General features: G+C 43.9%; 2 protein-coding genes across 2 annotated transcripts in view; both read right to left on the reverse strand.

Annotated features, from left to right (window-relative positions):
- LOC309337000 (vomeronasal type-2 receptor 26-like) overlaps positions 1–12247 on the reverse strand; it is a 202872-nt gene that overhangs the window by 84280 nt on the left and 106345 nt on the right. The gene's annotated exons all lie outside the window — the stretch shown is intronic.
- On the reverse strand, positions 8315–11036 carry LOC309337247 (zinc finger protein 24-like). Its single transcript, XM_081854008.1, has 2 exons — positions 10552–11036; positions 8315–8642 (listed from the first exon to the last, which is right to left on the reverse strand). Exons 1-2 carry the CDS (start codon positions 10951–10953, stop codon positions 8472–8474), a joined length of 573 nt encoding a protein of 190 aa, XP_081710134.1. The 5' UTR covers positions 10954–11036; the 3' UTR covers positions 8315–8471.

Here is a 12247-nt window from a genome sequence, read left to right on the forward strand (position 1 = left end):
TGCTATACTAGCTGCACTGGCTCCCGGTGGAGTACAGGATCAGGTTTAAGGTGCTGGTTTTAACCTTCAAAGCCCTATACGGCCTAGGACCCTCGTACCTACGGAACCGCCTCTCCTGGTATGCCCCACAGAGGAACTTACGGTCTTCAAATAAAAACATCTTGAAGGTCCCAGGCCACAGAGAGGTTAGGCTGGCCTCAACTAGAGCCAGGGCTTTTTCGGCTTCGGCTCCAACCTGGTGGAACGCTTGTCACAAGAGACAAGGGCCCTGCAGGACTTGACATCTTTCCACAGGGCCTGCAAGACAGAGCTGTTCCACCAGGCTTTTGGTCAGGGCGCAGCCTGACCCCCTCCTTTGGCAATCTTTACAAAACTTTACTTTAGGTTGCCATCAATTTGGATTTTAATTAACTTTTATAATGTTGCACTGTTTTGGTGTTGTTAACCGCCCTGAGCCCGGCTTCGCCTGGGGAGGGCGGGATATAAATAAAATTTATTATTATTATTATTACTAAACCTCTCCATTATGAAGGAAATCAGCCCTGAGTGCTCACTGGAAGGACAGATCATGAAGCTGAGGCTCCAATACTTTGGCTACCTCATGAGAAGAGGAGACTCCCTGGAAAAGACCCTGATGTTGGGAAAGATGGAGGGCACAAGGAGAAGGGGACGACAGAGGACGAGATGGTTGGACAGTGTTCTCAAAGCTACCAGCATGAGTTTCACCAAACTGCGGGAGGCAGTGGAAGACAGGAGTGCCTGGCGTGCTCTGGTCCATGGGGTCACAAAGAGTCGGACACGACTAAATGACTAAACATCATCAACAACAACAACAAGCACCTTAGAGACCAACTAAGTTTGTTATTGGTATGAGCTTTCATGTGCATGCACACTTCTTCAGAAAGCTGATACCAATAACAAACTTAGTTGGTCTCTAAGGTGCTACTGGAAGAAATTTTTTATTTTGTTTTGACTACGGCAGACCAACACGGCTACCTACCTATATTGAGAGGGTTGGTTGAGGTGAGCTGGAATTGAGGTTGGAGAGGCTGGGAGATAGGTAAGGAGACAGGTTAGGGGGCAGGTTGTGGTATAAAGAGTGAATGGGAGGAAGAGTTGGTTCTGGAAAAACAACTTCCACTCTGAGCATATTGTGAAGGACAGAGTGTGGTGTCCTGTAGATGGAACAGACCAGAATTTTACAGGGAGGCAGAGGTTGAGGCAAGAGAAGTAGGAGCTGGAAAGGAACAGCCTACTCGGGACTCAAATCTAGTCTGGAGGGGAGAGATTCTTCTAAGGAAAGGAGGAAACTCCCAAACCCAGTGAAGGCTTTGTGTGTGTGTGTGTGTGTGTGTGTGTGTGGAGAGCCCTTAGGTCTATTACCTAAAGTACGGTAACTCAGGAGCAGGATTGTTAAAGGGGGTGGATAACTGAAAGAAACTATCACCGTATAAAGGAACCAAACCCTTTAGGCAAAAACGACTGAGAATGAATTAGAGTGAAACCGCACTTATACCAAAAGGGCAGAAGCATATCTATTAGGAATTTTGAATAAGGACATTCCCAATGACAAAAGTAACATATTTCTGTCCGCAGCAACGGCAGCGAGGATGTTGGTAGCCAGTCATTGGAAAGAAAATTATATCCCAACAAAGGGGGAATGGATAAGTAAACTTTGTGAGTACCTGGAGTTAGCAAAATTGACGGATTTAATAAGGCATAAATCAAAAATTATAATTCAGAAACAATAGAAATGTTTAAATGATTATTTATACAAGCAGGGCTCAAATACGAAAGTTTGGTTGTGTCTAGACTAACCTTGTGAAGAACATAAAGATTTGATCGATTATGAAATAATTTAAGGAAGGGAAATGACTGAAGGACAGATGTAAATTCAAGCAAAATAACTAAGAGACATGCAGTGAATGCAGTGGAAGTCTTTTAAAATATTTTAACTTTATATACTGTAGTGTTTGAAGCAAGAATTTGTTAATATTTTCCTTTTTCTTCTTCTGTCTGCTTTCTTATAACTTTTCTTCTTTTTCTCTTGGAAAATATGTATATAAGGGTGTTTACAGTGATATGTATCGTTTTTTGTTCTTTTTGTTGTCTTTTTACTGAAAAAAAATCAATTAAAAATTGTTAATTTAAATTAAAAAATGTGAAACTGCACTGTATTCCTGAAGTAACCTGAGTTGAGTCCATTTGTGTTTATTTACTATCTTGCCTTAAATAGATCTTTATTGCTTATTTAAAGAAAACCTGTCTGAGACTCCAACCTACTAGCCACCCCCTCACAAAGGTCCCCGGGAGCAGGATACTCTGGGCTAGAATTTTAAGGGGAAAGGGAAATAAACCTTCGGGTAAAGGGTTGTTCAGTGAGGTGGGGTCAATTTATCTGAGTGAGAGCAGGCCCAACAGCAGGAGCGCATGGCGCCAATCCTGGCTGACTGCATTAGTTTCCGGGCTGGTTTTGACCTATAAAGACTTGTGCTGTGGCTCAAGACCACAACACCTCAAGGACAGCCTTGGGTATAGCTGGTGCCATATTTTACTTTGGCTTTAAGGCCTTCGTTTAAAGGGTTTTTAGGCTTCTTTCAGTGGGGCAGAAACTGTAAGACCTGTATTTTATTTTGTATTGATGTGTGCGCTTTTCAGTTTTATATTGATTGCTATTATTGTAATTGCATTGCTTTTAGCATTTCTACCGTGCTGGAAAGTTGCTTTGCAGTATTATTTCACGAGTAGAGCGACCAAGAAACACTACTATTATTACAATTAACAATAATAATATTCAGGGTGTGCTACTATGCTTTGCTTTGTGGGGGTGTCATTGTTAATTTTAATTCCAACTATTTATTTGATTCCATGTATGAAACTTCCCATAACGTATCTCAAAAGCCACTTCACAATAAATTAGTAACAACCCACCCCCCCGTCAAAAAATAGTAAAAAGATGACAATATCACACAACTTCACAGCAGCTGCAATAATAGGAAAGCAATTGTGGATTTTGGGTTTTTAATTTGTTCTCAAGTTATAGTTTATGTATTTTAAGTTGTCGTTAAGTTGCACCAAAATTCAATTTGTAAAACAGAAAATAAAATTGCACAGCTTCACATATAAAAATAATTATGAGAAACTTATTTAAAAAACACACGCACATTTAAAAACGCTTTCATATTGTTACGGAAGGGGGGGGGGGCATGTCTTCTTCACCTTCTTCTTCGCTACAATATATCAATTTATTTCCAATTGTCAAAAGGGACTAAAATCTATAAAATTCATAGAAAATCAGCGTGCCAGTTTGCTCAATTACTCTAGGACTCCATCACATCTCCCCTGTCCAGCATAATCCCTCAAGCAAAGTGTCAAGACCTTAATCCTTTCAAATTGTTCTGATCAGCCTTTCCTCCAGACAATGTCAGGTGGCAGACTATGCATATTTGAGACCATTGTCTTTTCATCCCCAGGAAGTGTTTATCTGTGCATATCTCCAGCTCTGCATATTCCCCCCTCCCTCCTCCATATGTTAATCTGTGCAACCCCTACCTTACTGAACTGCTGATCTGTGTAACCCCACCTTTCTGTGATGTATTCATGACGTGTTTTGCACTGTATTCTGGGACATGGAGGGAGTTTCAAAAACTCATGTCACCCCTTTCTCACTGTTCAATCTCGCCTTGAACCTGTTGCGCAATAAACTTGGATCTTCTGCAGTTTGCTCCTGTCTCCGGCTGAGCTCATTTTCCTCCGCAGGGACCCACGGACTTAGTCCGATGAGCTGGGTGGCAGAGCAGCCTCGCACCCAGATTTTTGCCGTAACAATATGTAAAAACAATTTCAAATCTGATGCCATTACAAACTGGAATTACGATCTATCCCTTATAAGACCTGTTGTTGTTTCTCAGTTTCATTGCAAGCTGCTTAGAGATGGCCATGGAATTAAGCGTTACCAAATATAGGGGGCATCGGAGGGAGAAAACAGAGGAGGAGGAGGAGGGCTGATACTTCACAAAATCCTGCAGTTCTGAAGCCCAAAGGATCCTCCCTTACCCAATGAATCATTCCGACTTTGTACCTCCTGGGCGATGCCCCACGAGAGGGGCTTTGCACAACGGTCAGTTGGGTCCTTCTCTGACTCGCGGGAATCAACGGCCACATCTAAGGACAGGCTTTGCACCTGAAACAGAAGCAAGGCACCCAGACAGGGAACAGGGAGAGGAGGCTAGGAAGGACAAACCTTCAAATTCAGGAAAAATTGTCACTTTTGTATTCCCTTTAAATCAAATCTATGGCTGTTTTAACTATGCTTTATAAGAGATCCTCTCCCTATCTTAAGAAAATGTTCACTTCAATCTTTCTTTAAGGATCATTTGTCTAGGAACTTGCACTCTAAGGAACTTGCACGTCTAAAGAAGTAAACTCAAACTAATCTCAAGATCTGCTAAAGGGTTCTGTATAAAGTTGGGAATTTTTATTTTCTTCTTCCTTAGTACATGATAGGAGCACTGATTGTGCTCTCTTCCCCAGTAGTGCCTGTGTACATAAGTATGTGTGTGTAGTACAAATCTTGCTGTGAAATCTTGCTGTGAACCCTTTATTTTGGAGGGTTGGACTAGATGACCCCAGGGTCCCTTTTAGCTCTCCCAATTTGAGGCTGTGTGGAAGGACATGTGTCTGCAAGCATTGGAGGATTTGAGGGTAATTCTTAAATTCTGGTGTGGTGATGGAGTTGAAATTCAGCCTAGCTTTGCTCTTTAGTTTTAAAACATGAGAGGTGAAGCCGAAGCACAACTGAGAATATCAAGCATTTGAGTGATTACAGTGTTTATCATTTTGTCTACTATTAAAAAAAATCAGACTTCAAAGTCAATTCAAAGTTTAAGCACATCAAATACATATGAGTCTTGACCATTTATCCTGTAAATAAAGGGCAGAAAAAATTTGTCTGCAAATGGTAAGGCTGAAATGATTGGGAATATTAAAAATCTTATGAATTCTGAGTCTGGCCATTTTCCCCCATATATAAGGGCGTGGCATTGTTCCACGAATGGCCAGAGGGATATTAGCCCTTTCCTGTACATAAAGGAAGCAGTCGCTTTGCTTGGGCTGAAATTGCTAGCTTTTGTTGGTGAATACTTCAATTGCTGAGTTTCTCTCTTTTGTTTTAAATCTAACCCTCTTTTAAAATCTACTTACCCTTCCCTTATTCAAATTCTAATTTTGCCAAAAGATGCAACATTTCAATAGTATAAAAGGTTTGCTGAGACATGAACTCCACACATGCACAGAGACTAGATCAGCAAAAAAAAAAAAAAAAAAAGAAAAAGAAAAAAGAGGATAGGAAAAGAAATGAGAGAGAGAGAGAGGAAGGAGGGGGAACTGTAGGGAGTGAGAGGAGCTTGGGCTGAAGGGGGAAATTTATCCTAATTTCCTTATGTAAAAAACTTGGAGCCACTGAGGGAAATCACCCTTAATGTGTCCTTTGCTCCAGGGGCTTCGCAAGACAAAAGGTGTGCCAAGTTTCAAATCTTAACATGATTAACATGCCAAATTCTTTTCACAGGTAAATTTCAAAGCACCCCCCCCCCAAGGGATTTAAAATCACAGACTTTGTGTGCATTTTAGGAACAGCATTTCCTGACAGGCTTCTCACATGAAATAATTTTTCCCTTTTAACAGGATATGTGAACCCCGATAACAAAGGTTTTTGTCCCTTCTTTTCTCCCACAGCAACTTTCTTTCCTGTTCTGTGAAACATGTCTGAATCCCTGCTGTATTTGTGACTTCCATCTCTTCGTGCCTTTGACGCTTTAAGTTACAAATAATCTCTTTTCATTTATTTAATCAGTTTTTCCATGATGTCTACGAAATTAAGCGAAGCACAACCTAACATTGTTTGTGGAATGGTATTTGTTTACCCTTTGCCTGATCATTTCTTATTAATTCTGTCATTTTGGCTAGTTCAAGGTACTTGCACAACTTTAAATTGCCATTCATTTTCTTGGTATTAAGTCATTTCCCAGTATTTTGCTATTAACATTCTAACTGATGTGGTCACATCAAGAAACACTCTTTTATTTTCATTGTTACTTCAGATTTCTTAAAATTCTGTGTCTTAGCATTTATTTATTTTGGTTCCTCATAGGTCATTGTGTGTGTGTGTGTGTGTGTGTGTGTGTGTGTGTGTGTGTGTGTTTTATTATTATTTTAACTGTGTCTTTTAAGTCCACCCTGCCCTTACAGGATATCACTTCTACAAGTGTGTTATTACAGATCCAATGAAAGACTTCGCCACCACAACAGAAGACACCAAAGTTTCAAAGTGATGTCTCTTTCAAAGGATATAGACTGCCGGGGGGAGTGGGGCTGACAAAGGGGGGTGGAGTTGAATTACAAGGACATTTTCTGACTTTTGAACCTCAAGATACATATATAAAATATCCCAATTGTCTCAAGATATGCAACTGATATTTAATTAGTTTGTTTTGTATTATGTGTTATTACGTAGGAATGTTGAAATGTGTCTGACAGTGTGTCATTTCCACAAATGGGGGGGCTATTTTGTGGCTATTTTTGTGTGTAAGTGTTTTATGTCTAATGTCTTATTCCTTACACCCCAGTGGAGGATCCTCATACATTTTATACCTTTTAACAGATCAGGATATTATGTAGTCCAATGTTTAGACTTAGATAAATTTATTACCATATTTCGTTGTTTCACCTGGCACTCTGCCAACTTCCCTACCCATTTTAAAAAATGTGCTAAAACCCACTTTACCAAGGAGAAGCTTCTAAGATACATGAAGGTGGATATGCTTTGGTTTAGCAGGAATGATCCCTTATACAGTTAAATTGACTTATTTCGGCAAGTGCCCCTTTAAGAATGGTTTTCTTTTAACAGATTGGTTTGAAGAGTTGAGAACCATGGGGAAAGATAAATTCAAATTGGACTCAGTTTGAATTGGGCAAGTGTATCCAGGCTGCAATTAGCTTTTGGTCCTTAAAGTGCAAGTGCGCAACTTCCCATGACTGCAAGACCAATAATAAAACCCCCATAGGAAGCCAAGGCAAGGACATTTCCCTCAGGACGTGCCCGAACCTATGGCAGCTGTGGTGAGTGCCAGGCAACATGGTTAATATGAAAGCCCTAAGTGGATTCACCAGGGATTGCCACTACTGTGAGACCACAGAAAAGCTACCTTGACACCTGAGAACACAAAAATGGCGGGGGACAAAGCAAACTACATTTTTTTTCAGTCAGTAGTGGACCTTTCTGCTAAATGTAAAGCATAGACCACTATTGAACAAAATACAACAGGTGTCCTTTTTGCACTACTATACTTGCAAATGGCCTTAAGAGGCATGATTTGCAAGTCCCCTTCAGGTTTGCACAAACCCACACATCTAGTACGATAGATACAAAGTTATTATTTAGTGCATATCTATATAACATACACATACATTGTATTGGTCCGTGTTGCTCCCTCCTTTGTTGCCCTGCTCAACCCACCTCCTTTTCCATTAGGGCCTATTCCCACTCACACGGCACCCCTACCTTCACCGAGATTTAGGGTGCGGAGAAAAGATTTGCAAGTTCTTACAGAACTTTTATGCAAATCTATCTCCGAATGGGGGACTGTTACGGAAGGGGGGTGGGGCATGTCTTCTTCACCTTCTTCTTCGCTACAATATATCAATTTATTTCCAATTGTCAAAAGGGACTAAAATCTATAAAATTCATAGAAAATCAGCGTGCCAGTTTGCTCAATTACTCTAGGACTCCATCACATCTCCCCTGTCCAGCATAATCCCTCAAGCAAAGTGTCAAGACCTTAATCCTTTCAAATTGTTCTGATCAGCCTTTCCTCCAGACAATGTCAGGTGGCAGACTATGCATATTTGAGACCATTGTCTTTTCATCCCCAGGAAGTGTTTATCTGTGCATATCTCCAGCTCTGCATATTCCCCCCTCCCTCCTCCATATGTTAATCTGTGCAACCCCTACCTTACTGAACTGCTGATCTGTGTAACCCCACCTTTCTGTGATGTATTCATGACGTGTTTTGCACTGTATTCTGGGACATGGAGGGAGTTTCAAAAACTCATGTCACCCCTTTCTCACTGTTCAATCTCGCCTTGAACCTGTTGCGCAATAAACTTGGATCTTCTGCAGTTTGCTCCTGTCTCCGGCTGAGCTCATTTTCCTCCGCAGGGACCCACGGACTTAGTCCGATGAGCTGGGTGGCAGAGCAGCCTCGCACCCAGATTTTTGCCGTAACAATATGTAAAAACAATTTCAAATCTGATGCCATTACAAACTGGAATTACGATCTATCCCTTATAAGACCTGTTGTTGTTTCTCAGTTTCATTGCAAGCTGCTTAGAGATGGCCATGGAATTAAGCGTTACCAAATATAGGGGGCATCGGAGGGAGAAAACAGAGGAGGAGGAGGAGGGCTGATACTTCACAAAATCCTGCAGTTCTGAAGCCCAAAGGATCCTCCCTTACCCAATGAATCATTCCGACTTTGTACCTCCTGGGCGATGCCCCACGAGAGGGGCTTTGCACAACGGTCAGTTGGGTCCTTCTCTGACTCGCGGGAATCAACGGCCACATCTAAGGACAGGCTTTGCACCTGAAACAGAAGCAAGGCACCCAGACAGGGAACAGGGAGAGGAGGCTAGGAAGGACAAACCAAGCAATGGATTCTCGCCCTCCTCCCTCAAGTCTTCTGGAAAAACTCTACTGCAGAAACAAGTGGAGCTGTGAAGCGGAAAGAGGACCTTCTCCGTGGCTCTAGTAAATGTTGTTAAGGCTTAATCCCATTTAAAGATTGTGTGTATTCCCGCGCTGGGACTTCCAGGTGAAGGACGAATAACCAATCTATACCTGTATTAAGAACATAAGGGCCTGCTGGATCAGGCCAACGGCACATCAAACCTTATGAGGTATGGTTAATAATAATAATAATAATAATAATAATAATAATAAATTTATTATTTATACTTCGCCCATCTGGCTGGGCTTCCCCAGCCACTCTGAGCGGCTTCCAACAAAATATTAAAATACAGTAATGCATCAAACATTAGAAGCTTCCCTAAACAGGGCTGCCTTCAGATGTCTTCTAAAAACCTGGTAGTTGTTCTTCTCTTTGACATCTGGTGGGAGGGTGTTCCACAGGGTGAGCGCCACCACTGAGAAGGCCCTCTGCCTGGTTCCCTGTAACTTGACTTCTCTCAGTGAGGGAACTGCCAGAAGGCCCTCAGTGCTGGACCTCAGTGTCCAGGCAGAATGATGGGGGTGGAGTCGCTCCTTCAGGTATACTGTGCCGAGGCCGTTTAGGGCTTTAAAGGTCAGCACCAACACTTTGAATTGTGCTTGGAAATGTACTGGGAGCCAATGTAGGTCTTTCAAGACCGGTGTTATGTGGTCTTGGCAGCCACTCCCAGTCACCAGACTAGCTGCTGCATTCTGGATTAGTTGTAGTTTCCGGGTCACCTTCAAAGGTAACCCCACATAGAGCGCATTGCAGTACTCTAAGCGGGAGATAACCAGAGCATGCACCACTCTGGCAAGAGAGCCTGCGGGCAGGTAGAGTCTCAGCCTGCGTATCAGGTGGAGCTGGTAGACAGCCGCCCTGGACACAGAATTGACCTGCACCTCCATGGACAGCTGTAAGTCCAGAATGACTCCCAGGCTGTGCACCTGGTCCTTCAGGGGCACAGTTACCCCATTCAAGACCAGGGAGTCCTCCACATCCGCCCACCTCCTGTCCCCCCAAAACAGTACTTCTGTCTTATCAGGATTCAACCTCAATCTGTTAGCCGCCATCCATCCTCCAACCGCCTCCAGACACTCACACAGGACCTTCACCGACTTCACTGGTTGAAGGAGCTGGGTATGTTTAGCCCAGAAAAGAGGAGATATGATAGCCATCTTCAAATATCTCAAGGGCTGTCACATGCAGGGAACAACCTGGTTTTCTCCTGCTCTGGAGGGTAAGACTCAAACCCATGGCTTCAAGTTACAAAAAGTGAGATCCCGACTAAATCTACGGGGGGGGGGGGGAATTCTGACAGTTAAGAGCTGTTTGACAGTGGAACGGTTTCCCTCGGGAGGTGGTGGACTCTCCTTCCTTGGAGGTTTTTAAGCAGAGGTTGCGTGGCCAACTATCATGGATGCTTTATCTGAGATTTCTGCATTGCAGGGGGGTTGGACTAGAAATAAGCCTTTCTCAACCTGTGGGTCCCCAGATGTTGTTGGACTACAACTCCCATCACCCCTAGCTAGCAAGGCCAGAGCTCAGGGACGATGGGGGCTGTAGTCCAACAACATCTGGGGACCCACAGGTTGAGAACTGCTGGACTAGAATAAGCGTGGGAGGTCCCTTCCAATTCTACAGTGGGAAACCAGCAAGCTAGACCGAAGCAGCACAAGAACACTCTCCTCTGCTGCGGTTTCCAGAAACTGGTATTCAGAACCATGGCTGCCTTCTCAGTTCCTTGGAACTGCCTGGATGATTGAGGTGGGGATAAGCCTCTCACCTGTCTCTCTTCCTGCCTCCTCTCTTCTGTCTGGCTCAGGAGGAAGCCTTCTGCCAAGGCCACCGCCTGCGAACTCCACTCCACTCCACACTCCCTGACCCAGTTCTCCATCTCCGGGGGGAGGACAGCCAGGAACTGCTCCAAGACCACCAGGTCCAGGATCTGGGCCTTGGTGAGCCTTTCTGGCTTCAGCCACAGATGGCAGAGACTGTGGAGTTGGCTGCAAAAGTCTCGGGGCCCCTCGGCCTCCTGGTAGCCAAACTCCCTGAACCGCTGGCGCCCAACATCTATGCCGGCTTCTCCTGAACTTAGGATCTTCTTCACCGTTCCTTCCCAGAATCCTCCACTGCTCCCAGTCTTGGTGGCACCAGGGTCTCCTCCTGCTCTGTCCGAAAGATCCATCTTGGACCTGTGGGGAGAGGCCTCCTGCTTACTCCCAGAAGTTCAATGAGGGACGTTAACAGACAGCTTCCAAGCAAGCTGAATGTTTCCAGCTGTCAACCTGAGAAAATCTCCCCTCCAGAAACAAACAGGAAGAACCAGAGATCAAGAGAACCTTGCACCATGCCCTTGTTCAGAAACATTCTTCCCCTGTCTCTCTTTCCCGTGGACGTAACTCCGTTGGTTAGAGCATGGTGCTGATAACGCCAAGGTTGCAGGTTCGATCCCCATACGGGACAGCTGCATATTCCTGCATTGCAGTGGGTTGGAATAGATGACGGACAGGGTTCCTTTCAACACTATGATTCTATGACTGCCCCCTATCTCTTGTTGTCAGTGTGTGTGTGTATTATTACGGAAAATCTAGGTGCGAGGCTGCTCAGCCACCCAGCTGGTCGGGCAGAGCCCGCGGGTCCCTGCGGAATAAACAGAGGAGTCCAGCCACCAACCGGAGCAAATAGCTGTAGACCAAAGTTTATTGTGCAACAGGTTCAAAGAGGAATTTTGAACCCCGAGGATAGGGTGACAAGGACTTTTAAAACTTTCCCACCATACAGTTCTTACAACATCATTGTACATGTCACAAAAGGGGAGGGGTTAACCTTGGCAAACATGTCCAGGCAAGTCCTTGGTACAAGATTAGAATAAGCAGACATCGCAGGGCAAAACCCACGTATAAGATGAGCATAGGCAAACACCTCTGAAGTCCCACCACCCAGATTACAATAGAACTTCCTTTGCATGTCTTAACCCCTTGGCAAGTTTTGGTGATGGGATTAGGCTTCCCTTGGCCAACCATCAGCTCAGCAATTGTCACCTCTGGGAACTTCCTGGAGTCCTTTTTCAAGGGGAAAATAGCTTTGGGATGCAGGAAACTGGCAAAGGAGTTGATTTTATATTATTTTTAAAGCTAGGTAACTTTCCTGAGCTGTCAAGTTGAAAAGGATAAATTCAGGCATAATATTTGTAACATTTAACAACTTTAAAGATGTGCCCCCCCTAATTTCTGTAACACACATATATATAGAAGGTAAAGGGACCCCTGACCATTAGGTCCAGTCGTGGCCGACTCTGGGGTTGCGATGCTCATCTCGCTTTATTGGCTGAGGGAGCCGGCGTACAGCTTCCGGGTCATGTGGCCAGCATGACTAAGCCGCTTCTAGTGAACCGGAGCAGCGCATGGAAATGCTGTTTACCTTCCTACCGGAGCGGTACCTGTTTATCTACTTGCACTTTGACGTGCTTTTGAACTGCT

Source organism: Podarcis erhardii, assembly GCF_964252035.2.
Source record: "Podarcis erhardii genome assembly, chromosome: 2".
Classification (NCBI taxonomy): domain Eukaryota; kingdom Metazoa; phylum Chordata; class Lepidosauria; order Squamata; family Lacertidae; genus Podarcis; species Podarcis erhardii.

Coding starts and splice junctions, on each gene's coding strand:
- LOC309337247 (XM_081854008.1), bottom strand. CDS start 10,953: ATGGATCTTTCGGACAGAGCAGGAGGAGACCCTGGTGCCACCAAGACT. Junction 8,643..10,551: donor GGAGGCAGGAAGAGAGACAG/GTGAGAGGCTTA, acceptor CTTCTGTTTCAG/GTGCAAAGCCTGTCCTTAGA.